Consider the following 27,308-nt stretch of genomic DNA (forward strand, 5'->3'; position numbering starts at 1 on the left):
ATCCAAACAGAACGGACTTGACAAGACTAAACAGGACAGAACTGACTTTGACTTGACTTAACAGAAGATCTAACAAAGAATCAATTGAAAACCAGACCTTAAATACAAACTAAACTAATCAGGGAATGGGGAACAGGTGACTAGACACAGGGCAGGGCAGGCTGGAAGTGATTGGCTGAGGGAAACACAGGGAGCAGGGCAGGGCTGATGAGACTGATACAGGGCAGGTGTGGGGAAGACACAGAGCAGGACAGGGTTAACGAGGTTAATGCAGGGCAGGTGAGAGGAGGAGCACATGAACATAGGAGGAGAAAACACAGGGAAACCAGAAAACAAAAAACACAATACTCTAAGCTAACCAACAAAGGCAGTCCTCTAAGCCTACCACCCAAATCATGACAAGCAAAACCATTTCCAGAAGGACTTGACTCAACAGAAGTGTAATACAGAAAATCCAAGAGAACAAAAACACAAAGAGTCCAAAAACAGAAAGTCCTGGCAGGATGTGACAATCTCAGTCTCTCTCCTCTGTTCCACTGTTATGTCTATCAGTAGACCTCAACAAGGGAAGTCACATCCACGTGCTACATGATGGGCATTTCGTAATTTGGACATCACTCCTGGAGTTGGGGATGTTCCTCAGAGATAAAGCTGTGCTACTGACTCGCACAAAGTGCTCCCAAGGGACTCTCCATAACCTGTTGCTCCCCTTCTCCTTTCCACAAAGTTAGATTGTAAAAAATAGGCAATAAATAAAAATGGGTGTGCTGTCTCTGTGTTATGAGTGTATAAATTAGTAGAGGTCTGTCTGCAATGAGGCGATGAGTAAAGTTTTAGCTCAGTAGTCAGCACAGTCATCTATGATCAGGGAGACTCTACTTTGAGACCCAGTGTGGGGACCTCCTTCATAAGGTAGTTTATTCATGAACACTTATTGTAACACTTTAATTTTCTAAAATTAAAAATGTAATAAAAGCAAAAGTAGGATTTTTTAGCCTCTTTCCACTTTTATTCAAATACAAATACAAATAATTTTGATGCCTCAACAAATACAGATATAAATACAAAACTCAGCCCCTGCACATCCCTAGTAAATATGGGTGTGGTTTCCATTTTTTAAACATTCTGACCTGATGAAGATCCCTGTAGGATCGTTTTTGAGCACAGGAGGCTAAATGTACTGAGATGTGGTTATCTTTATTTGAGATAAACTGTGTTCTCTGTACTTTACATTCCCTCCACAGCAGTAGAGGGAGATGAGAGTACAGTCAGTAATCTTTCCTTCTGAACACTTTATATCAAGTGCAGAAAATGTATTTTCTTTTTTTTTTTAACTTGAAACTGAACTTATGAGTTATTTCAATTAACTTTGGTTCCGCAAAAGAAACTTTTCTTTGACTGGAGGCTAATATGGGTGTGTGAGGGTGGCGACCCCATCTGAAAGTTCTTTGAAGTAAGCCAGAATATAGGGTCATGCTCAACGAGTGTCACCAGCTGATAATGGGACAGGTGATATTCCTTTTGTTAAGCAGGACCCTGGAGGTCCCCAGTGCTTAATTACATGTGGATTAATAAACTGATAAGCTTAATGAATCCTGACTATCAGAGCAGGTGAAAAGGGGCTAATGGAAGTAATTACCTTGCGTGATCTGTCCGTTGGAGGGCAAGCCGGTCCTGAATCAGACGATAAACCGAGGGATAAAACACACTGTGAGAAATGGAAATAAAATTTGTCATTTGTAAAACATTATCCTCATGGACACATTATAGCTGCATGGCTAAGTGAGCGGTTTATGAGGCACTGAATGTGGACGAGTAATTTGACTTTGAAAACAAGGGTCGTGATTTTTTATTTTTTTTTTATTGCTGACCCCAGCTTTTTCCCTGAGCAAAAGGTACAGATAACCACTGACACACACACACAGCAGTATTTATTTGACCTATCTGAGTGTGACTGGTGTTCATTTTGGATCAATAGCAAACCTCCATAGGGGCTGTTTAATTGGGTGGCACGGTTGGTTAACTCAATGTGTCACTCACAACAAAAGTCTACCCTATGAATGTGTGTGTGGGCAGTCCCTGTAGAATTTACCACTGAATCCACTTTCCTTCAGGAATCATGTCCTTCACTGCCCTTCAGTCTAACTGTAATTGAAACACATGGCGGTATAGCTCAGCTGAGTGCTAACAGAAGGACTCGAGGGACTACGAGTCTACCTTCACTGATTGACTGATATTTGAAAGATGTGAGTGGGTGACAGCTTAACACCTTTGACACGAGCAGTGGCTGGTTGAACTAAATGGCTGGAAAGGCACTTTAGTCCCTGAAAAACGGAATCCTGCAGTTTCTCCATACATTATGCATAAAAGAGAAATAGCAGTGCATCCAAGCACAGGCTCTGAACGCCAAAACATAGTGTAACATAATGTTTAGAGCTGAAACGATTAGCTGAATTGGTTGATCGACAAAACAATAATGGGCAATTGTTTAATTAAATTTTCAAGCATCTTTGTCTTATGTAATGGAAAACTTTGGGTTTTGGACAGTTAGTTGGATAAAACAAGTAATTTGATGACATCACCTTGGGCTTTAGGACATTGTTATGGGCATATTTCACTATTCTGACATTTAATAAACCAAACAGTTAATCGAATAATCAAAAAATAACCAGCAGGGTAAGAAAATAATTATTAGCTGCAGCCCTAATATGCATAATAATAATCTTTTTATTTCATTTTCAAGCCTGAAGCCTGATATTGTAATCCTCTCAGAATGACTATGGCTTCTGTCCACACCCCACACTTGGTAAAAAAAAACCCAACCCCAGTTCATTAGTTTCATTAGATCAAATACATTTTTTGATTTTATTTTATAACTTTTGTAGAGGCCAGCAGAGGCCCAAACGAGCATCATTAAACATGCAAAGTGCTTCACACTCAATCATGAAACAAAAGCTGATGGAGCGTCCGTCTAACGGCAGGTGAATGTTATGGATGGCGGGCCAAATGTTGCTGCTGGAGGAAATGAACGGCGAGCGTGGAGGTTGATAAACCGACAGATTGATTACTCTTTGGCATTAAAAGCACACTTGATTCTCAGCCTGTGTCGACACGGCGGAGTGGATGGAGGGGAATTAAAGTCAGATGGATATGCATTAAGTACTGAAAGCTACTGAGGTGTGTTAACTCATAGTGTATGTAGGACATGACAGGGGTCATCATCAGTCATCATCTTATAGTTGTCAGGAGTCATTAAGAAAAACACATTTTAGTAAGGTTAGGTATAACACATATACTGTAAATTAGAAGTGAGAGCAACCTGCTGGTATGTCAGTGTTTTGATAGATGACCACAGTTTCACCACTGCTGGAGGACAAACAGTAGAGTCGACATGCTTGGAGAACATGGACCATGTATCAGACCTCCTTCACTTATTCACTGTACAGCTCTGCTTATTAGAGTAGGAAAAAGAAAAATGTAGTAATAACCTTTAGTGAATGGTGCTGCTTACTCAAGCTCTAACCCGGCAAAATAATTTTTTCAGCAAAGCAGCCAGGCATAGTTCAATTACAAAATCTTTTTTTATCTGATTTTAGAAGGAAAAATTGCTACCTGACATTAATCCATCAGTGATTTCAAACCACAGATAAGCTTTCTCTGGATCTCTGGATGAGTGTTTTTTCCAGTGCTGGGTATCTCATTTTTGAATGATATTGTTCATCCTCCAGTACCTGCAAAGTCCAACATTCTGTAATGTTATAGCCTTATCATACTGTGCTGGAAGTGCAGATGAAATTGCTCTTTGATAGATTACACTCACATTGGACACCTTCGTTAAGTTGGAGAGACAATGTTGCTGTGTAGAAAGTCAACTGGCCACACTTACAGCGATAAGCCTTCTTTTAGGGCCTTAATAATAGTACAAGTAGCAGTTGTTCCATAATAACCTAGGAAAGCTTTGGTCACATGTGATGTTATCTGGGAGGCACATTTTTTCATTTTTATTGCTGAACTATGACAAATCTACTGTAGAGAGTGAAGTTAGGAGCCTAAAGCGAGATTTCATTTTATTACAACTTGTTTCCTATTTTTGTTGTTTTGGCCATCATTTCTATTCCTAATAACAGTTACTGTAGCAACATCACTCAAGGCCAAAACAGGCCAGACAGTGTAAGAAACAGATGATCAGACAAATTTTAAAGAAACCCTGAGGTTAGCTGAACTTATTTGGAACTTATCTGTATGAGAATGGTAAAATTTTACCCAAACTGTCCGTTGTAAACATCACATCACATGCCTGCTAACCATCTATCTCCAAACAGGTCACTGTTGGCTGTCATTTGGAAACTGCTGTAGCTGTTTGGTCTTTGAAATGTCATGTTTGGGCATTTTGAGCACAACCAAATGGCACTTAGCTCCACTGTAACAAGATGAGTTCATGTCAGAATGCGTAAATCACAGAAACTATCCAGATGGATGGACTGCACTCCAAGTTAGGCATGAAATATGTTTTCTGGTTTTTGGTGAAATGCACCTTTAACACACTCTTCAAAAGCACAATCGCTGTCTTCATCTTCTCCGTTTTTACTTCTCAACAACGTTGTCTCCTTTTTCATTTGTTAGCCAGCTCGACACTAATTAGATGTAACCTGCAAGTTGTTGTTGAAGTTTGTGTCGCATAGCAACAACGGTGATGTAAGGCTCCTCGCAGCCTTTGAGCTCAGTGTTTGTAATGACGCTCACAGTTCTTTGTGCTCCAGCAGGAAATAAAGCCTCCGATCAGAGCGCGGCATTATCGGTAAATGAGACCATGCCTCTAAATGATGTCTATGAATTCATTTTTCATTACCAGGAAACAGAAAAAGCGACTCCCTCGCCTCTAATAAGGGCTAAAAAGCAGTGAAAGCAGAGGAATAGCTGCTCTGTATCTATCACATCAGATAAGAACCCAGCCGTGCGTCCCTGGCTGTGCTCTGCTCCCCACCAGCAACAATAGATGGCTAAAAGACTGCTAAATTGCCCAGTGATTGCTTTTTCACTCCTCTGTCCTTTTCCATAAATGGGGTGTAAGTCTTCAGTGACACACAGCTCTACCTGACAGCTGTGGTCACTCCTCGGGCTCAGACTGGCTTTTTCTCTACCTCCTTCCTGTTTTCCTGTTTGCTCAGACAGCAGCTGACAGGGAGAGTAAATGCCAGTTGGTCTAATATGTTAAAAGGTCTCTCGTCCTCTGTCTCTCTCTCTCTTTCAAACTCTTATGTCTTTGTTTGCACATTTCTCCTCCTCAGGTTCCACTGGACCATGGTTGTCTATGAAGATTTGCACACTGGGGGGTTATAAAACTAGTGGATTAAAAGTTTTAGAAAATGAATTATCTAAATTAAATCTAATTAAACAATTAGACATCTAAAATGTTTACTCATAAAGCTTTGACTAAGGCTGAATATTGAACCTCAGTACATGTTTTGGTACCAATCAAAACATGTTTATACTACGAGTGGAGCTGCAACTTCAATAGCAAATCTGCTGGTAATTTTCTCAATTAATCAATTATTTGTCTACACAATGACAGATTGTGAAAAATTTCCCAAAGTCTTCAGATTGTTAGTTTTGTCCAACCAATAGCTGAGTACCTAAAGATATTCCATTTACAAAAGTTTATTTTTTAAAGACCATTATGCTTAAAGGTGCTCTCTCTCTTCCCCAAATTGTATATTTATAACTGTACTCTCTTCTTCTGCATTGTATTCCTGTCTTTGTTCCCCCTCTTCATCTTCATGCACACCCAACCTCACACACATACTGTATACACACGCACGCACACACACACACACACACACACACACACACACACACACACACACACACACACACACACACACACACACTTACAAGGTCTGACTCAGTGCCAACTGGAAAAGACCCAGATCATCTCAAAGCTTTCTGTGAGACAAAGTTGCCACTCTCAAAGTGATTATGTTTCATTATGGTGGAAATGGGAGAACAGGGTTTCCTGGCGCCTGAAGATCACACACACAGACACAGACACACACACGCGCACACACACACACCCGCAAACACAGCTTTACTCTCATGTTCGACTGCTTGATAGTCTGTTGATGAAAATGCTGAATTTCCTTGGAGAGGATGCTGGTCATTGTTTATTTTATTCTGCTATTTATCTATTCATCATCTCTTTCTATTTGCATTACTCATGCATTGATTTAATTCGTGACTCCTGCGTATTCGTTGTCTTGCAGCATGAATGTGTTCAGTATGAGGATGTAAGCAGCGCTGCCTTGCTGGTCACAGTGACTCAAGGTTTCTTCAGTTTGTGGGAAGTGAGCTGTATCTGATACCAATATGAAAGAACATACATGACATCTGTTTTTTTGTACTTGGCATGAGTCATCTGATTTTCACTGACATTAAGTGGTACAGCACTATCTTTTTTCAGTTATGCGATCAACATAAATAATTTCCTATAAAAGCACAATTCCACAGTGTAGATATAAGGTGTGCTTAAGTGAGACAATTAGGACGGAAAAACACAGCATGTACTGTAACTTGGGCACATGAGGAGACTTCCAGTTAGTTTATGGCTGTTTGGCTGCATTTAAATCACAGCCATCTGAATTATTCACTGTTCCGGGGAGGGAATGTGGGAGGCTTCTCTGCTGTAATTAGCGCTGTTCTTTAACCCAGCATAAGGCTCCAACCACTATCGAGTACATTAGAATTTATCTCTGAGACCGCATCTGGCAATAATCCAGCAGATAATTAAGAGCAGTAAAAATTGATTCTGTGAATTACAGCTCCCACACCTTTTAATTCTATTCTAATGGATGTTGCTAAGCGAAGAGCCCCCAAACTGTGATTCACTTGTTTAAAAATTGTAGTTTTGCGATTAAAGCGGAGTGTGTAAAGAAACATGAATGTCATTACTCTAGGTGGAACTGCCAGCCACGTTTGTCAGTTACTGTAAAAATTGACTCCAGCAATTCTTCAAATTGCCAAACACACCTGGCAGCTGCTGTTGCAGGCCAGTGGAAGAGTTAGAGCAGAACTGTGATGATGTAGAAAGTATCTTAACCTCTCAACTTCTCAGAGAGTTCTCGTAAGTTAAAATCCGCCTCCACTCAAAAATATACATTTATTATTCCTTCAGTTGGATGTTTGAGCTTCACTGTGCAGAATGATGGACGTGCAGAGTTTGTTTTCACATTCATCTGCTGAAAGTAGAAAGTTTCTCTGTTTCTCATTGAAAATCTGAGTTTAACATGTGGACCTACGAGCATGATTTGTGACGTCATAACTACTTTGTAGCCAATCACCGTTCATTATGCAACTTCCACAAGTGTGATGTGGAAACTTGAAGCCTCCAGTGCACAAACGCTGAGGATGGACTGTACAGTGAAGTAGGAGTCATCCTGTTTCCGGCAACTTTTGAAATGAAATACATTTGCTTATTCACTGATTCTTTATTTCTCAGTGAGAGAGATGTCAATTTAATAATTTCTTTATTTTTTAAAGCTACTTTTTTTTGGCCTTTTGCCTTTATTTGATCATCAGTGCAGAGAGAGGCAGGAAACACAGGGAGAAAAAGAGAGAGAGGGGTATGACGTTTAACAAAGGTCCAACTGTGGACATTGCAGTTATGTAGTATGCCTGAACCAATAGGCCACTGGGCACCCGATTTAATCATTTCTAACAAGGTAACTGAACTTCTCTGTGGAAAATTCATGTTGTGTCAAAATGTTGGCACTGCTCAGCAGGTGATATGAATCGTAACTTCCAGGGACCGGGAGAGGTGGCTGGAAGTGCTGCCAACTGTGTCTGGAGCAGATGTGTTGTCACAATACAATACAACACTACAACGAATGGTAACCAACATTTGAAGCGACAGTGCCATCACAAAATGACATTTGCTAGTCCATACGAAATAGGTGGGTCCATAGTGACTACTTGCAGGGATAGTTTGTGAACTGCTGTAGCTGGTGAGCTAACCGCTAACTCACTACTGGACCCAGTCGGGATAACACTAGTCAGTGAAGACAGCTCATGCAGCTTCTCTCTATTTTCTCTCCACTGTTCTGTTTACGTCCCCCTGGAATTTTGTTCATGATTGCACACCATTCCGTTCAATAAAAAGTTATTGAAGAAGGTAAATAAAGCTCTCCTAACGAAAAAGCTTGCTAACAGTTGATTAGCAATATAACGGAATGAATTGCAAAATCTACCTCTTTTAAATCCTGCTGTGTTCAGGACTTCACTACTGCATCTGTATTGATCAGGACGACTAATACTTAAAACATTTAAAACAATGGATAACGCTTGTTAGAAAAACAAATATACGATATCCAGGCCTTCTATTGTATGTGTGCAGACGAGGCCATTCAGAGGGCGCTGGAGTCAGTGGTTAGAAACAAATAGGTGTAGAAGAACATTTCTCAATGTCTGGCAGAAGCAAACTGCAGAAAATTAAAAAGATGAAACATGATTGTAGTAAATTAAAGGATCATAATGCGCGCAGTGGAGCAAACTAAAAAACAAAGAAGTGGTTTGACGGGCTGTATGCCACAAAAGGCTTTATGGAATTGTACCAATGACCTCTGAATGCTGGTCCTCCTTCATCATACCTGTTGTTTTCAGTGTTTGGTCAGTTGATACAAATCCAGTCATACAAAGAAAACTCTATGCTTTTCAAATCTCTCTGAAAGGACAGCGGACTTAAATGACATGCAGGATTAAATAAACGATACTGTTTGAGTCAGTGAACATGTGCCACATACCACTGATTTCACTAAATTTCATTACACACTCAATTACAGATCTGGAGGTTTGGCATGGGGGGGGATGCCAATGCAGGGTTGGATTAACATTCATGTGTGGTCCATCACAGGAGCCTCTGTGACACCTGACAGCTTAATTACCTGCTACTACATCGACTCCATAAAGGCTGAAATTGCGAAGGTAAAAAAAAACAAACATTGAAATGAGTGGACTTAATAATTCAATTCATTCAGTCCTCATGTCGAGCGGAAAATTACCTCAATTCTATTTATTTTCTTATTTATTTTTCTCATGAGGCCATCCATTCATAGCTGCGTCTCATCCTCTCTGCACACACCTGCGCATACAAACGAGGACCCTCTAGCAGCTCATAACGAAGCAGAGGCCATTCTAGTTATTTACCTTCTCATTTATTTTTACGTGTGGTGGATTTCAAATGTTTCCTGTTAATTACACATCAGCTGAGAGCCAGTAACTGCGAGGAGATAAGCTGAGAATAGACGCTATCAGACACCTTCAGTGTTCTCTCAGTAATTTGGCGCCTGAATGCACCACAGCACAAATAAACAACAAGACCTAGAGACTCTAATGTTTCAGTCCAAATCCATTAAGGGGTTATCTGGCTATATACAGGACATTACTTAAGCTGCAACAGTATCCACATAGACAGACGCTGTTAAATTTTCACAACTGTATCATGCATTGCCTTTATAGGATGAGTAAAATTGTTTTTGAGCCATTTCAATTGTTTTTAGTGTCAGTTTTACTCATTAGTACATGCATATTGTACAGATAAATAATGCAAATAAACATTAAACAATAAATACATATGACGGGTGTATATTAAAGCGATCATTTATGCATCAGTGCTGAGAAAAGACAAAAGAAACAAATACTAAATGTTTACAGAAAAAATCAGCTGCTACAGCAAGAGAATATAATGAGAAAACAACGATAACGATCAAGCATAAAGAGCAGATGTTTGTGTTAAGATGCAAACATGTGTACTGTAAATTCAGATAGAGATTTTAAAAAAATGTGGTGACTCCAGACAGGCATGTAAATCACCAACAATCCACAATATCATGCAATAATTACAGAAGGAACTATCATCCCGTCTCCTCTGAAGTATACAAATACTGACTCACAGAGAGATAGAAATATGTGCAGGGCGTGTTTATGAGCACAACACTGCAAGTTGAGCACAGGAATAACAATATGTTCAATAGCACAGCATATTAGTGGGTGTAACACATAGATTTTCCATTAATTATTATCTTATTAGAATGTCATATCCTTTCTGTGACTCCAGTGGAGATCACTGCCTTTGTTCCTGTGCACGAAACACAATTTTTAAACCATGTTTTAAGTGTGTAGTATAGTGCACGCTGGACAAATGACAACCAGCACGGATACTAAGATTTCTTGGTTTTTGAGTGAGGTGTTGACACATTTGTCCCACAGTGCTTTACACATCAGAAATAAGTGAGCTCAGCTGGAAAAGAGCTAAAGGGAGCATCCAGAAAACCAATATGTGCACGCCTTGTGTCACTTCTTGTACAAAACAATGAAGTAAATTAAATACTTGCAGTCTTACCGTGGAAATAGTTTGGGCATAAGTAGAGTTATGTCAGCCCACTTCACAAGTAGTACAGTGTTTTATTGTAACAACTAAGTATATGTATAGTGTATGACACATAAATAGACCATTTAATTGTAGATATCTTGATATGTCATAGAAGGAAAAAAACAAATGCAATTGATAACATTAATAATGGCGACATCCTGTTGATTTCTGACAGTTCCAGGCTTTGGTATTGTGCATGATGACACTTCAATAGAACTTGGGGTCATCGTTAATGAAACTTGTTCCAGCTATGACTAGTCAAAATAGGTGCGTATCTATCTACCTATTTTTATTTGCATTTTCAATTTGCACATAAAAAACCTGGGTGGAAACAACCAAATTTGAGGAATTTTTGAAATATTACAAAAAAAGTTTTCATGCTTGTCTATGGTGGAAAATTTGGTGTGCTGATAAAAGCAAAATGTGACAAAGTGGAAAAAAGTATATCATTTTACATGTCTTCTTTCTTATCATGTAGCAGGATCCAGTTCTCAGAATAATACTGTACATCCATAGATGGGAGCTGAGATCATTGTACAGATTTACACGCTCACAAAATGCCTTTTGCCTTTCTCAAAATTAAAACCACGTAGCCATTCTGAGAATTATTAAAATATCAGACTGTAAAACGCTTCAGAGAGTTCACAGGTTTGCTGGCAGCACATGAAGGAGTTTAACTGTGACGACAGGGGGTGGGGGGGGGGGGGTAAAGCTTGTCAACCTACAAATCCACCGTGCTAAATTTAGTTTGCTGATATGAGTGCTGCTCGCAACGCCTGATGCAATGGTGTGCACAGGCTTACCTTAGCTCCACTGGCTCATTAACACGCTGCTGGGTGCAAGCAGCCTATGATCTCTCCCTGTGTAATGACATGGAGGCAGCTGAGCTGGATAAGAGGCTTCAGCTGATCAATGGGAATGTCTGACGTAAAATATTTAATACTCTCCTCTCCCCCTCCTTAACATCATGACTCCATGGCTCAGCGTGCTAGGTGCTTCACTTCTTCGCTACATTGTAAAAGTCTGGGTACCTCAGTATGTTGGAAATTGTCCCGTTTTTCTACTTAATAAGTTGTAAATCTTTCACTGTTTGGTCAGTAAAAGTGATTTTAGCAGTGGTACAGTATGCAAATACTGTGAAAGTGAGAGGAGCTCAGAAGATTCACGTTTGAATTACAGAGCTAGGTAATCATCTGACAGCCGGCACACCCATCTTCATTAACCAGACATCTCCCTGATCATAATGGTCTCATTCTGTCTCTGTCTATTTATTTCTCATCTGTGTTTATAGTCACAGCGATGCCTCGGCCAGCTCCTGCCAGACTCTGCTGCCAGAATGAAAGCAAACCTCTGCATAGAAACCTACAGGTACTATAATGCTTTTCTGCATTTGTAGAATTTGATCCACACTGCTTGAGAAAAAAATTCTTTTCAGGTATTATAAAACATCCTAACATCAAATATTTGAAACTGCATGTTCTTCAACGAGTTGCTATGGACACAGCATTAACCTCTGTGTGTTTGTGTAGAGGACGTTCACAAAAAAGTCTCAAAAATCTGTTCAGAATGTGCCAACCTCCCATTTTTCCCCATCGGACAATATGGTCAGTGGTGGTTGTGGCCTGTTTAAACCTCAGGGACCGTACTGGACCAGCTGTTATTTTTAAGAGGCCAGTTACATTAACCTTGAAATTAAGGGCTTATTTTAATACTTGTGTGTTAAATACTGAGTGTGTTTCAGGAAATAAATAGGGAGGGAAAACTAAGTCAGGCAGGTCATCAAACAGACATAACATGTAAGATATTACATTGTGTCATTTTACCATCAAACTGTCAAAAGTTCTGATTTGCGGTGCTGTTGCATCGTGGTGTAAAACAACATACCAATTCTTCTTCTTTTTCCTTCCGCTCGACCCGTTAGGGATCATCAGTTTCCATCTCTTCCTGCCCTCTGCATCTTCCTTTGTCGCGTCAACCGCCTGCACGTCTTCCCTCAACATATCCATAAACCTCCTCTTGCCTGGCAGCTCCATCTACATCATCCTTCTCCCAATATAACCAGCATCTGTGCTCCAAACAAAACAAACACAAAACCACTGACAAACTAAAACTAACTAAAACAACAAACCACATTATGACTCAAATAGTAATAATGGAATTACATTCAGACAACAGATATAGAGAAATAATGCACGTCATAGATACATGGAAATTATGTTATTAACTTTTCTTTTTTGGCAACAGAAACAATGTTGAGTCTAAAAAAAAAAAATCAGAATCTACCTTAAATAACTCATTATGTGTAATATTTGTAGAATACAACTCCTCGGTTCATTAAAACACTCAAATTAACAAAAAAAAACATAACTAAAAGGTACAACTGTGAAAATTCACGTGATTAAATAAAATGCTGTTTAGACAGCAGAAATAAGTTCCAGTATAATCTTCTAAACAACATCAGCACAGCAAGGAGTTAAATATACACAGTGACAGCAGGATATTTAAGCATCACTTAAACCACTAGAGAGCAAAGACACAGACGGACAAACGAGAGCCATATTTGACTCATGTTTTAGACGCTGAAGTCCATTCTCCTTTCTTTTATGGAAGCAAAGTGATCAATGTCCACATATTATCCTCTGTACTTGCTGCTGATGGCAATTTTGTTCAGTTATTGCCGGAATTTATCTTCAACCTCCATCATCTTACAAGCTGATATTATTAACAACACAGGAAAACGATCTAACTCTCCTGTTTTATGTAAATTATTTTAACTTTCTTTGCTTTGGCCTCGCAACTCACTTCACTTCATATTTCCTGCTTTTTAATCAAAGGACGTCAGGTTCACCTAGCTTCCCTTCATTTCGCAGACTCGACAGCACAATACCCTCTTTCACCTCACAGACTGAGTGACATTTACCAGTCGATACAAGCCGGAGAGACGCTGCTTCACTGATTTGAATAAACTCAGTTTAAACTGGGGAAGAGAAATATGGTATGTTTGTGTCAAGTGAGAAAGAAAATAAGTAAATGTTTTACTAAAATGGTAATGAAGACTCTAGACTTTTCACAGCAAGCCACACTGGCCCTCCTTGGATCCAGAACAGCCACAACATGGGTATTTTAATTTCCTCCAAAGTGTGGTGACTCTGTAACACATGTACAGTATGTTTGGTGGCATGTTTGCATCAAGGCTATCACACTTCATGATAGTTATATCCAGCCTGTTGTCTGATGTGTCCTTGAGTAATTGTGCTGCTCTGTGGCTGACCTCTGACCTCCATGTGTGGGCTGACAAAAAGAGACTGTCCTCTTCTTTTTGGAGATCAATACTGCATAGATTTAGATAAAAAAAACATTTTTTTCCACTGGTCCAGCTGTGCAGTATCCATTCTGCTGAGAAAAAACACCCAAAACACTGAGCTGCCCTTATAATTTTCTATCCTCAGTCATCAGTATTTAAACAAATATTATGAAACATGTCCATCTTTAATGTAGCTGAAGAGAACATTTGCATAGCAGTGCCTGCCTCCATCCCTCTTCCTGCAGCTAAATAAAGGATTGAACTGCAGAGGTATGGAGGAGTACACATCAGTATCCCACATACTTACAGGAGTGAAGTGGTGGACAGGATGACTGAAGGGCCGGTTTCCTGTGCGGCGTGGACTCACTTCCTGCTGCAGTTGTTGTTGGAGTGTCTTTACAGTATAATCATCATCTCATCTCTGCTGTTTTGTTTTCTAATTATTATTTTTTTTGTTGTCTCGCAGAGATGATGCCGTTATTTACGGCGCTCGTGTGTACCCGGCACTTAGCGCACGCCACTACACGCTGCCCTCGTGGTTGTCAATAAGGGGCTCCATGTCAGCTTGTGAGTAATTTAGAGCGTTTTCCGTGGCTTTTTGAGTACGCACCTGGAACAAAGCCTGTAAACGGAGCCCCCACTCTACCGCCTGACTCACTCTGCCCTCGTCGACTACAGCAGTCTCATTACATGGCACTTATCAGGATTTAAATGCCACACTGCGGTATGACAACTTCAGGGCCCAACATCTTGCTTTCATTTATACATTACGGTGTGTGTAAATATACAAAGTCTGGTAATCATCAGTGTCATGTCAGGTGTGCTTGTATCATTGTGTTAGTATACTCTTTATTGTAACTGCTTTCATCTTGTCAGTTTCACATTAATAACTTTTTCTTTCTTTTTTGTAAAATTCCCACTTTTAAAGTTATAATGATGCAGTAATGTGTTCCTTAAAAATGCATTTCAATTTATGATTTGAAAACAGTTTTAACACTTTCTTAAATAATGTATGTGGATCTACTACTGGGAGATAAACATAGTGAAGTTGATCTGTGGATTGGCCATTTCATCATCCACCATTACTATGAATATAGATCAAGATATCGTAAAAGCTACATGGCCCCCAGTGGAGGAATTTTAAATTATGTCTCATAGTATATACTAATCTTTATAGAATACAGTTTTTGCAGTTAATATACAAGAAATAAACATACTTTAACACTTTATACTTTAATACTTTTTTTCCTGATCTGATCTGAAGATCTTTCGGGAGCTGTTTCATCACCCTTCACAACTTATGTTAATGTTTTGGAGGTGTGAGCAGCTCCTCCGTTTCCTTTGGGTAATGCATTATGGAATAATAGTGTACAACAACTGCACACTCAAATATTGAGCAGTTTTTACTCTGCATGCTGACTGTGTTCAGCATATTTAATTTAGTCACTTTTCCATTTTGAACACATTACATCCTCAAAACCTGTTTAGCAGCAATGTGAAGTATGGCATAGCGTCATTGGTGACCTTCTGACCTTTCCTTGAGCGCCACCATGGGGCCAAAATTTCCACTTGTACGGGAGGAATATTATGAATCAAATGGGTACATTTCATGAAATTCATCGAGCACATTCCTGCTCCCAGAGGATTTTAATGATTTTAATGACCATGACCTTTACAAGCCAACTTTAAGGTCAAACTTTACATATTGAACACCGCTACTGGAAAGACTCTAAATCATCAGCATGTTCCTCGTTGCATCTGATATTTTTGTATTGTGGGGAGTCATTTTTACTACAGCTATGAATTTACAATCTATCTTTCTATTTATCCACCCACACACCTGTTAAGTTGGTCTGGGTGAAATGTGTGTTTATTTGTGTTTCACTGGGGCAGAACCAATAAGTTTAAAACAGCCTCTGATGCAATATTCATGTCACGAATTTGGTATTTTGGATTTTCAGCAGCTGGCACCGTACACCCCGCCCTCTTCCCAGGCAGGGAGGTGGAGGTTGGGTGGGTGGGTGTGTGGAGGAGGGAGAGAGAGAGAGAGAGAGGGGGGTCCTGTCCTGAAAAACACACTCCCAGCTCTGGCTGTTTACATCTCTTTGGCAAGTCTGTGGCTGTTTCCATGGCAACGGGTGTAAAGATAGTTGGGATGTCTCAGGGATACAGTGCGCCAACTGCTGCTGATTGCTGGACGTGAGTTGAAGAATGAAGAGGGAACACAGGAAGTGAGAGAGGAGGGCGCCAGCTCACCATTATCTCAGACTGAACCTGTTGGAGAAATCAACGCCACCCGCCAAACAAATGCAGCTACTGTTTTTAGGCACCGGCTGCTTTGTTTGCTTTTTATTCCCTCACTGGGAAATTACACTTACAGGTGCACTAGGCATGATTTTAAGGTTAAACCACACCTGTGTTACCAGACTAAATGATTAAGTGCAGCTACAACAATCTCCTCTCCACTAACTGAGATGCTACACATTTTACTGTATGTCATTCTCATTCAAGTCACATAAATATATATATATATATATTACATTTACATGTTGGTAACATTACAGTTTGTCATCCCCAATCCAAATCTCTGAAGCCTGATGTTCCAGCATCTGGTTTTGTATCTGTTGCTATGGGCAACGACACCACCCAGAACTGTATAACTGAATCATACTTGCATTTGCATATCAAGCAGCTAAAAACGTCTTATTTTTCCTGCACGATGGTGCCGTATTTAAAAAGAAAAAAGAAAACAAGTAGTGATCTGATCAGAATCTCTGTTGGACCATGTGTTAATGGTCAGATATCATGCAGGAGGGTTTTAGGAGTTGCAGGAATGAAAAAAACAACCCCCACCCCCCACAGACCTTTGTTTTATATATTGTCTTATTCCAGGAAGTTGACTGATCAAAAGTAATCAAAAGATATTAAACACCCCAGATCAGCTGGTTTAAATAACATAATCAGGTAATACTTCATTCAATAATTTCCTGTAATGTCCTTGTTTATATGGTACTGACAGGACAAGACATTGTTCAATTGATACACTTGCAATGGATTAATTCCTATTAATTGCTAGTGTAGCCTGTTTTTTTCTGTTAATGAGAACACAACAGCAGGCAAATACAATTCATAATGTGGAGAATAATAATAAATGCAATATGACCTAAACCTGCAAACAGGTACTTTGGGGTCGAAGCACCTGATGCAACTCTTTAACTTTGGTTTGATGTGCTTTTGTTTGTATGTATGGGATACTTGGGATATTGTTGTTGGGAAACCAACATTTGACTGTGAGCTGTCTGAGGTACTTTTCAGTCACTCTATAATCTCTGGAGAAAAACAGACCATACACAAGAATATGAAGCAAAGAAAGAAAGCACCAGTTAAAAGATAAATAGTTTATGTGAATCTCTCACATAGCATTTACCTTTACTCTATACACATCATTTTGAACATGATATACAGTATGTCATCTTATTTTATTTTATTTTTTTTTTTACAATTTGACATAATGGTTCTTTTCAGCATGCACTTTAGAATGCCAACAAAAGGCTCCACGAATACAGACTTCAAACTAGAATTTTCCTCACAGTAAAACATACAAAACATGAACTCGGATCAAAAGCCTGACAGTTTGAGGACACGATGGAGAAGCACAGCATCAGACTACCATGACTTTTACAGGTAAGAGCAATGTACTCAACAGTTAGACACAAAAATACATGTTCTGGATTTAAAAAAAATAAACACCTTTTTTTCAAGTTACAACGTCTTCCTAAAAATACACAAAGAACGGTACCCCTTTGTCAATTCAAAGAGTAAAGCAGCGTGTGTACTACACAAAGAGGATTGTGGGTACAGGGTGACACTTGAATAGCGAGACAACAACTGAGCAGGTCGCAACCGAAATGACACATGAGCTGTGCCACCTGCCAGTCCTCTCTATCAGCTTTTAGAGCTGCATTTTCACTCTGCTTTCCCTCTGCCTTCTTGTTTTAACGGGCTGCTGAAATCACAGTGTGGATCGGCGCTTTTTGTTTTCGGGTGCTTATTGCAAATCCGATTTGATTGTTTGGGTACATGGGATTGCTACTGTGCAGATGTAGCCATTCTAGAAGTCCCACTTTTTTAAAAACTTGGTAAACTTCTGCTACACTTTTGCTCCACCCCCAAAAGGGGAAAAGTTTGGAAGAATCAAGTTATGCAGTTTTTTTTTTTTTTTAGCCACCAGGAGATATGAGGAATATTCTGGTAATAATAATTTGGTTTGTGAAGAGACAAACATCTGCAGCACTAACGCAGGGTAGTTGCATGTTCAATGCACAGCAGGGGACTTCTACAATGGCGACTGCATCACAGGGGGACTCTGTCTCATTCATGTTTGTGCTAAAACTAACTGGAAGAGTGCAGCATCAAGTCCACTCATTGGTCTCCACTGACCTGGCCTTTCAAAACTGCAGATCTTACCCTGGAGTTTTAGGATACACACACACATTAACACACAGCAGAGCAATTAACCTACTGAAAATTACCAAGAGAAACAAAAGCAGAGATGACCATAATGTCACATTTATTCAACTTAGCACATTTGTCTCTCTAAACTGTATATACTGTATGTAGAATTTCATATATGAATACACTCCATTTTTAGAACACAAAGTGCCTCAACTGATACATCTTAATACACTTATTGCGAGGAGGGATACCACAGCAAGAAAAGTGATTGACGTTGAGTGTCACGGCGCAACTTAGCAACCAACGACCTTGTTACCTGACTCACCATCAAAAGACAGATGTGTGGACGGAGCCGCTTGGCCCAGATGTGCTGTGTTGTCATCTTATTTACACAAGTAATATCTATACAGTAGATAGTCTCTTTTAAGGACGTGTCCCGTTTGCTTTGCTCTCCTTTTTTTTTTCTTTTTTCTCCAGAGTCCCAAAAGAGGAAAACAAAAAGAGAAATCAGGAAAAGGTAAATGCTTATCAAAGTCCTCCCAGATCTTAAGGTTCTTTTCCTGCTTGCTGAGCCATGAGCTGGGCAACTGTCAGCCAGTGGTTTTTGCGTGCGTTCCCATCCATATTGTCCTGTAGGAGTGGCCTTATAGCTCCAAATGGCGTCCTCCCACTGCAATAGGTCCTCATACTGATGACAGTCTCATCCCACTGTCATTCAAATAGGAAATGAACTGTCTAAATAAAATATAAACAGGTCACATCTCTAAATATCAGAAATGCATCATCTGTCTTTGTTGAACATCATTTCAGAATACCTTGTCATGCACATTTGCTGTTTAAAATATATGCACAAAAATGACAACATAGTACAAACCTATGGTGCTCTTTATGCATATATACAGAAATATAAAAGCTGCTTTGTATATTGCGGTGGTCTGGGTGGGGGTGATTCAATAATTTGGTCTACAGACAAAGAAAAATGTTTGCAAGAGCTCTTCTTTTTAATTGTTTGACTTTTTGCCGAGCTATGTGTAAGACGCATCTAGCTGTGAGCCAGTTGCTAAGCAACCTTCTGCTTCTGGTATAGACATACTGTAGGGATGGGTGAGGCACATCACTGCATGGTTATGTCTGCTGTCCAACACCTGTTGGTGCACCGAGGCAATTTATGCCTCTCATGAAGAAAAGTCTCCTCAATAATAAATAACACAGCCTTTCAGTGAAACAGAAAGGCTGCCTTAGTTTCATATGAGGTTTAATGACAGTCCTAAAATGTTTTAAGGGAGCTCAGGTTTGTCTATCTGGTTTGGGGGTTTGCAGTTAATAGCCTTTGGTGATGTGCAGTTAAAAAAGCAGAAATGGAAAGGAGGGTTTTTTTTAAGTGTAAATCATGCAAATTTTGTACCAATTCTGGTGGCACATGATGCAAAATACTGTTTTTCTCCTCAGTGATGGTCTCATTTATTTTACACTAATTATGTTACTATTTTAATGTGGTAATGATCCACTGACTAAAATGCTACAAGCAGCACCTTTAATGTTACCATCTGTGCTTCTCTCTGCAACCACATACAGGTATCTCTTCTTATTGGTTATTGAATTACCCCCATTTCTTAGTGCATACACACAAAACCACAATTCGTAATTCATGACCAAGTAGGTGAGAGGGTTCTGCACTGCAATCTGAGCCACACACCCATTCAGAAGGTTACCTTTCCGCCATGGCGGTGCCTTTCCCCAAGCCATTAAGATAGAATGCTGCTCTCTGCTTGTGTGAAACCAGTAAAGACAACCTCTTTGCAGTTATCTGTGAGTAAACAACCAGAGACACAACAGCTTTGGTGGCACTCCGTCAAAGAAAAAAAAAACATAAAGAAGGGAGGAGAAAGTTAATTGGAAATAGCAGCAGATGAGCAAAAAACCCACATGCAGAGAGAAACTAACACCCAGCTGGCATTCTGTGTTTTTAGTCTCCTTGATTGTTGGTGAAGCCAATGGCAAAATGAGACACAATACAAGTTAAGTGTACCCCTTCTAAACTCCAATATATATATATATATATATATATATGCATACATACATATATATATATATATATGTATCTTCTCCTCAAACTGTTTTCACTGTCTGCCTCGTCCCTTTTCCCCTGGCGACATTGCTTGCAGACGATGGTTACAGGATGATCCATGCAAAAACATGAGCAGGCCCAGCAGCAGGTGAAGAGTGACAGACTGTATGTGTGCTTGTGTGACTTAAAACACATTCCTGAAAGACAAATCCTCCATCCCGACCCCCATCCCTCCCATCTCCATCCCAAAAATAAACAGCAAACCAACCAAACAAAGACAAAGTCACAGTTGTATGAGGTTAAAACGAAGTGACATCTCTCTTTCTTTTTTTGGAAGCACGTCTTTTTTTTCAAGGTATCTAAATATAGCAACATCTAATATCCCTGATTATTAATATGTCCTTTATTAAATGTTATGGCTGCTACTTCTGAAGCCATCAGTCAGAGTCCTTTTATTGCAAGTCTCAAAGAACGACAACATCGAACTAAAGGGAACTCCAGGTGACACAGGAGAACCGACTAGTTACTGCAGATGTTTGCTGAGCAGATCTACCTTCAAGGGAGAGTGAAGATTTGCTCAGGTGGCCCAGACCACTAATATTAGTCTTAGCTACAAAGTTAAGTACTTAACCACTAGACACAATATCTAGAACAGAGTTCAGATATAATACCAAAGGGAGGTGGCTTGTTTGGGGGTAGAATGTAAGGTGGGTTAGGCCAAAAGTGGCCCAGGGCTGGACGTCTCACAGGATGGAGGGGATAGGGGAACGAGAGCGCCGTAGTGGGCAGGGCGATCCGTAGGGCGAGGTCACAGGAGACAACCTCAGAGCGTTACCAGCCATGCCAGTCATGCCCGCTATGTTGTTTAAGCTCCGGGATTTCTCATAGCCTTCAGATGGGGGGGGGCGACAGAGAGGTGGTGGTAGTGGAGGTGGTGTTGGTGGTTGTGCAGGAACAGGACATGAACACACACAGGCAGGCAGGCAGGCAGGCAGGCACGCAGGCAGGCAACGATCCGAGTCCGAGCCAGCCGAGTAAACCGAGACAAGACAGGAGACAGGAGTGAGACAGAGCAACGGTAACATACTGTATGGTGAGTGCATGCACAGCACATTTCCTGACAATGACAGTAAGGCAGATTGGAGTCTTAGGCAAATGTTGCTGCTCTGCAGGGAGAATTAACTTCATTGGCTGAGGTAAACCTTAATGGGTGGGGCCAAAGAACCATTATTTTTCTGGTTTATGCTACTGTATGTTCCATCTATTTTGGAAACATGTATCTGACCAGAAAAGATACATGGGACCATCGCATTAATTCCAAGGTTGAAGTTGTAAATAATCTTCTAATCATGTAAATAATTTGGTGGAAATTATTGAAAATGGCTGAACTGTCAAATACATAAAAACGGTTCACTATTATTTGGTAACCTACTTAATTGGTAACGCTTCCTTTTACAGTCACCTAAGGATTTACCCAGTAAATATATGATATATTATAGTATATTATTGGGTAATTGCCACTGATAATAAGTAGGTAAATACATAGAAACTACAGCTGAAAATGAAAGAAAAACCTCCACTATTACCCATCAACTCAACTAAGTACCGTGTAGTTGTGACCGGTGTAGGTTGGTAATAACTCAAATATAATTGCGTACTTTCTAGGAAAGTAGGCAACCAATTCTTACGCCTGGCACACACAGCCTACCTCTACCTGAGCAGCGTGTGTGCGTTGCTGAACTACTGCGGCTCTGCGGTGTCCACACAGACAGCGTTGCTGCTGCGGCACTGCTACTGCCAGCCCTATCTTTCTACATAGAGTTTGACTTTGATAATGGCCATCAATAATAGCATTTCTTATATCATTTCATTATAAATTTCATTTATATTTAGGTTAGACAGAAAGAGGTTAAGAAACGTGCTTCATTGTGAAAAATAAATAATAACATGAGATGAAAGCACTTCCTTTCTGTCAGGCATGGTGAGGTCTGGTTGGGACTACTTCTGTGTCAGCCACATATACTCCTCACACAGGACAGTTTTTTTTATTGATTATATTGATTATTCTGCCAGTTAAGCTCCTGCTGTCACTGCTCCAAGTGAAGAAAATCCCTCCAGACGACACCAAAATCCCCAAATGAGCCAAACACACTCTGACAAACAAACCTCTGAACTAACTGTCAGGAGGGATACTGACAACAAATAAGGAAAATAACAACACCAGATCTCCGTCTGGAAGCAGGTAAAACAACAGGCAGAAGTCCTGGTTTGAACTAATATCATAGAAAGCGACAGAAGTTGAGAAAAGAAGCTTCATGTATAGCTGACTCTCCGCACTGGAGTTCCCTGCCAGAGAGGCTCCCTGCCCTGGCGTGCACTGTGCAGGCTGACCCACAGTGGTGACACTTTGTTTTTTTCATGTCTGTGACATATTCTACAGATTTACATTGAAAATATAGTGAAAGGTGCAATGTTGCTGGTATTTTGTCAATATGACATTCAACAGATCATTTTCATTGTCTATTTTTGCTGGGAAATGTGCGCATCACACGTCAAAAATAGGCGAGACCCCAAATCTCTAGATGATGCATCGCAGCATGAGATGCATGGCTCACATAGGCTGTGTGGCTGCTCTAATCTGTTAACATGGGTGCCGAAATGAAAAGCAAGAAGTTTTGCAACGCACACGCACTGCTTACACAGGCTGTGTGTCCCGGCCGTTAGAAACACCTCCTCTATTACCCATCAATTCAAATTACAATTGTAGTTATCCAAGGTTTATGTTGGTAACAGCCCAAGTTGAATTATGTTCTATCTAGCAATTAAGATAGTACAGTACTTTCCAATAAATTGCTTTTTCTCATAAAGTTATTGCTCATGGCTACACCCATTTATAAAGGGTTTATTAGATTTAACTTAAACTTACCACGTAACAACCTCTGCAGAAACAGTTTTCCTCTAGTGTTGTGGTGCATATTAAATACTGTGTATGTTCTTGCAGATGTTTTTTACAATTTACTCAGTAAATAAGCTGAAACTGTACTGTAAAAGGAAGCCTTTTTTTGTTTTCACGGTATTACCAGGCACTTACCATATAATTTGTAATAAGATTATTCCCTTTTCCATGCAATCAACACAGATAGCTAAACCTCATCCAGATAGAACATCATTAAATTTGGGCTGTTACCAACATAAACCTTGGATAACTACAATTGTAACTTGAATTGATGGGTAATAGAGGAGGTGTTTCTATGAATTTCTACTTTCCTAGGAAGTACGCAATTCTTACCAACCTAAAACAACTGCACGGTACTTAGTTGAGTTGAGGAGTAATAGTGGAGGCTGTAGTTTCTCTGTATTTACCTACTTATTACCAGTGATAATTACCCAATAATATACTGTTATTTACCATATATTTACCAGGTAAATACTTAGTAATTAAGGGACTGTAAAAGGAAAGGTTACCACTTAATTTGAAAACACATTACGGTCACTTCAGATTGTCAGAGGGTAATTACAAGCAGCTGAGTGGGGAAAACCATCCACATCTGCGTCTGAGATATTAGGAATCTCTGATAGCTACAGTATCTCCCACTTGGCAAAAAGAACTGCACAAATGTCAACAAACCAGCGGCAAAATGGCTGCAAAGCTGTCAACTATACAATCTGTTAAACCTGACTTTACATTAAGTGAAAAGATGACTATTTTTATAGCTGATACTAGCTAGGTTTTATCTAACCTATCTGTATTGACAGTTGCTAGCATACATTTCCATGTATAGTAACGTTTTCAAAGGTTATGCCAACATCTTTTAAAAGAAGTGGAGGCCCTAAGTTTTAACAACACTAGACATGTGTCCTCTACGGCCTTTATGCTACATTTGTGCCATGTTGGCAGAATGGAAAAAACAGGAAACATGGCCCATTACTCCAACTTGGGAATGTAGTCACACAAGATAAATGGGATCTACATTTACTTACATTTTTGTAATGACTCATTAACAAACAATTTAACAAGCTGAATTCATTGTATTGGTGTTGATAATTAGGTGTTCAAATGTGACTGCCAGCCATGGTTGCTTTGCAGCCATCTTTTTTTTTTTTCTGATTTGTTAACACTTCTGTTTTTCCTTTTCCCAAGTGGGGGATATTGTACAGTAACTCATAGTTTCGGCCTATACGTAAAATATCTATATATGTTAGCTGGACTTATGTTAGCTTGCTAGGTATGCCAGCTAGGTAAAGTGCTGATGTTCCAATATGATGAATGTTATGGTTATGAATGGATGAAATAATGAAATCACTTCCATTTCTATTTTGGCCAGTTTCTTCTCTGCCATTTCAGGCTGCCATTCAGCTAATGATGGTTCTATGGCTCCACCCACTCAGTCAACCAATCAGATTGCTTCAAACTCTATAGCAGCCCTGTGTCTGAGACATGCCTGTGTGATTAAAACTCCAGACTGCCAGAGTAAATGTACCAACCCATTAGTCAAATTAGAGCTATTGCTATAACTAGTGGTATAGAAGAATAGAATAATACACCAGAAGTCATTCATCTCATGGCATCATCATTAGTATTTCATCTCACAAGAAATTGTTTAAGTCTATAGATCTTACAAATGTATAATAAATGGAAAAAAGTTTAAGGAATGCTTGTATAAATCATTCATTCATATGGAGGCACATAGTTCAAATATACACCAGTCATACAGAGCCAAGTGTACACCTTTAGACTACCAACATGTACATTATCTATCAAATATAACTGTTTATATGTGTATAAATCTAGGTTGTAGCCTGCACATACTGATGATGATGATGATGATGATTAAAAAGTCCTTAATTATTAATTCTTCAGTTATCTGTACAGAATCACACTTTACAACAGCTCAAACTTCTAAAAATGCAGCATGTGATGCACGCTGGCAAATTTGCATTTGGTTACTTGGTGCAAAATAAACAAGCAAGCCAAAGCAGCCAGATCATTAATGGAACATGCCAGTCAGCTGGTGTAAGCACTGATGAAGAACAGCTAATGGGAACGTGGCCTCATTACCATACTGCATACGGCACCATTTGTTTCACCGAGAGGGAGGGCGTAAATTAAACCAGGGCTATTTCAGAACCAGCCAAGCGGGCAGAACAAAGGGTGGACTGGGTCCATGCCAACAGGTAGTGAGGCTAGAAAGGACCTGATGTTTAATGCATTGGCACCAGTGTGGCGGCAACTGCAGAGATTGAAACACTGAAGGCACAGCTGCTTGGCCGCCTACGTCAAAAAAACAAGACTGGCGAGGTGCCCTGCTGTGAGAGAGACCACAATAATGGGCTCTCTAGAGGATCTGGACCACATGTACAGTAGTTTAACCTGCTGACTATCTCAATACTCAGCTTGAAAAGCATCAACAAGATAGAATAGGGCTCCACAAGTGAACCTAAATGATGTATCTCATTAGAATTCTTTAGAAATGGGGGCTAAAATTTAATTTAACAAAATCTTCCCTTTAATGAGTGGCACTATAATGGTGTGATAGCACTGATTTGCCTGCTATAGAGTGAGTACAGCAGCACTGTAAGGCTATAGAGCAATACCACTGAAAGCAGGACATTTAGAGAGCTTCCTTGAGAGGCAGTTAAATTCTGATAGAAAGCAATTAGCCGAGGCTTAACACTTTCACATTACTGTGCAGATTAACACAACATTAATGCCCCAAGATGCCTGAGATAAAATTGATGAATTAAGCCAACAAACACCTTATGTGGTGTCTAAATATTATTTTAGTGTGGTCAAAAGGAGATTGAATCTGAAAGTATTTTACATAAGTATGGTGTTTTATGATTTTGCTGTAGTGAACACCTATCAAATCAGCTGCAGCATGAGTTCATTTCCACTGTGTGAACTTCTCAGTTTATACATCTTGGTTCATGACCTTTTTGGGCTTTGAAATGGCATGGGACAGAAACAAGGCTTTTTGATAATGCAGCAGATGTGAACTTCACAATGACCTTTAGCTTGGGTTAAAGTGTTTGGAAAGTCGAGCCCTTTCTAAGTCTGACCTTTCCACCGTGGCATCGCTACATGACTGAAGGTGATGACTGACAGGCAAATAATTTGGGCAAATCTGACAGCAAAATTTGAAGACAAATTTCATCAGTTTTATTTCTCATTGGAAACAATGATGAAAAAAGATATCGGTTTCAATATCTAGGTAAGCTTCATGACTAATTGGCAAAGTTTCAGCATTGTCCAATTAGAAACAAGAATCAGGTCACTGCGGTGGTGCAGAACCATGGTCAACTCATAATGATTGGTGAATTGACTTCTTCATTAATACAAATATTAAAACTTGCAGTAACAATATATTATTATCAAGGGCTTGGAACTGACTGTTTGCAAAACCCTTCCCACAAGCAGTGATTATCATTCATAGCCTAGCAAATGTAACTGTCAAACTTTGGATTTCTTCACATGTGCATGGGGCTCTATAAGAATGATACTCAGTATCTTAAAGATTTTAGAGTTTTTTGCGCCTTTCTAAAGCCAAAAATACATGAGTGAAAGGATGAATTAAAAAGTCTGCAAGCTGCTAATGTTAGCATGCTTGGCTAACTAGTCAACACTACCTAGAAAAGTGACCCAGGTTACTTTCAAGGCCAGAAGTTAGCATATCATTACCTAACAACATTATCACACTACATTATCAGCTTACATGTTACGTTCAAAAAATCCCCACAGGATTGACACGTCCACTGTTTGGGAGCTGGTTTAACACTGGAATATCAGAGTTTAAGGTGACATTTGCAGCTCTGTCCTATTCTGTGTTGGATATGGGTATGTTTATTCAAGATGACTTTGCCAAACTCCTTCTCATTCTCAAACCCTTCTCTCATGTAAAAGGGAAACCTATACTGTTTGAAAATACTAACAATAAAGCATAAATCTTAACTATGCTGTTTGTAATTTATGTACAGTATCAAATGTTTGGACACACTTTCTCATTCAAGTGAATGGGAAGATGTGTCCAAATTTTTTTACTGATACTGTATTTCTATGGTAA

At 39.6% G+C, this 27,308-nt stretch overlaps 1 protein-coding gene and 1 long non-coding RNA gene across 6 annotated transcripts in view; one reads left to right on the forward strand and one right to left on the reverse strand.

Annotated features, from left to right (window-relative positions):
* The window catches only part of LOC121890475, a 37,417-nt gene that overhangs the window by 8,597 nt on the left and 1,512 nt on the right, over nucleotides 1–27,308 (forward strand). Inside the window, exons 2-3 of one of the 2 annotated variants that reach the window (XR_006093807.1) lie at nucleotides 11,712–11,788; nucleotides 15,686–18,696. This is a non-coding gene — a long non-coding RNA (uncharacterized LOC121890475). Of the gene's footprint in view, nucleotides 1–11,711; nucleotides 11,789–14,190; nucleotides 14,954–15,685; nucleotides 18,697–27,308 lie in introns of those variants that run through there. The other variant, XR_006093806.1, reaches the window with a different exon arrangement.
* Nucleotides 18,690–27,308, reverse strand: part of kcnc2 (potassium voltage-gated channel, Shaw-related subfamily, member 2) — a 102,634-nt gene continuing 94,015 nt past the window's right edge. The window contains exons 4-5 of one of the 4 annotated variants that reach the window (XM_042402763.1): nucleotides 19,892–19,986; nucleotides 18,690–18,887 (exon numbers count right to left, since the gene is read on the reverse strand). In XM_042402763.1, coding sequence (XP_042258697.1) covers nucleotides 19,925–19,986 — 62 coding nt within the window. In that variant the 3' untranslated portion in view covers nucleotides 18,690–18,887; nucleotides 19,892–19,924. Of the gene's footprint in view, nucleotides 19,987–20,291; nucleotides 21,137–27,308 lie in introns of those variants that run through there. The other 3 variants (XM_042402762.1, XM_042402761.1, XM_042402760.1) reach the window with 3 other exon arrangements.

Source organism: Thunnus maccoyii, chromosome 23 (assembly GCF_910596095.1).
Source record: "Thunnus maccoyii chromosome 23, fThuMac1.1, whole genome shotgun sequence".
Classification (NCBI taxonomy): Eukaryota; Metazoa; Chordata; class Actinopteri; order Scombriformes; family Scombridae; genus Thunnus; species Thunnus maccoyii.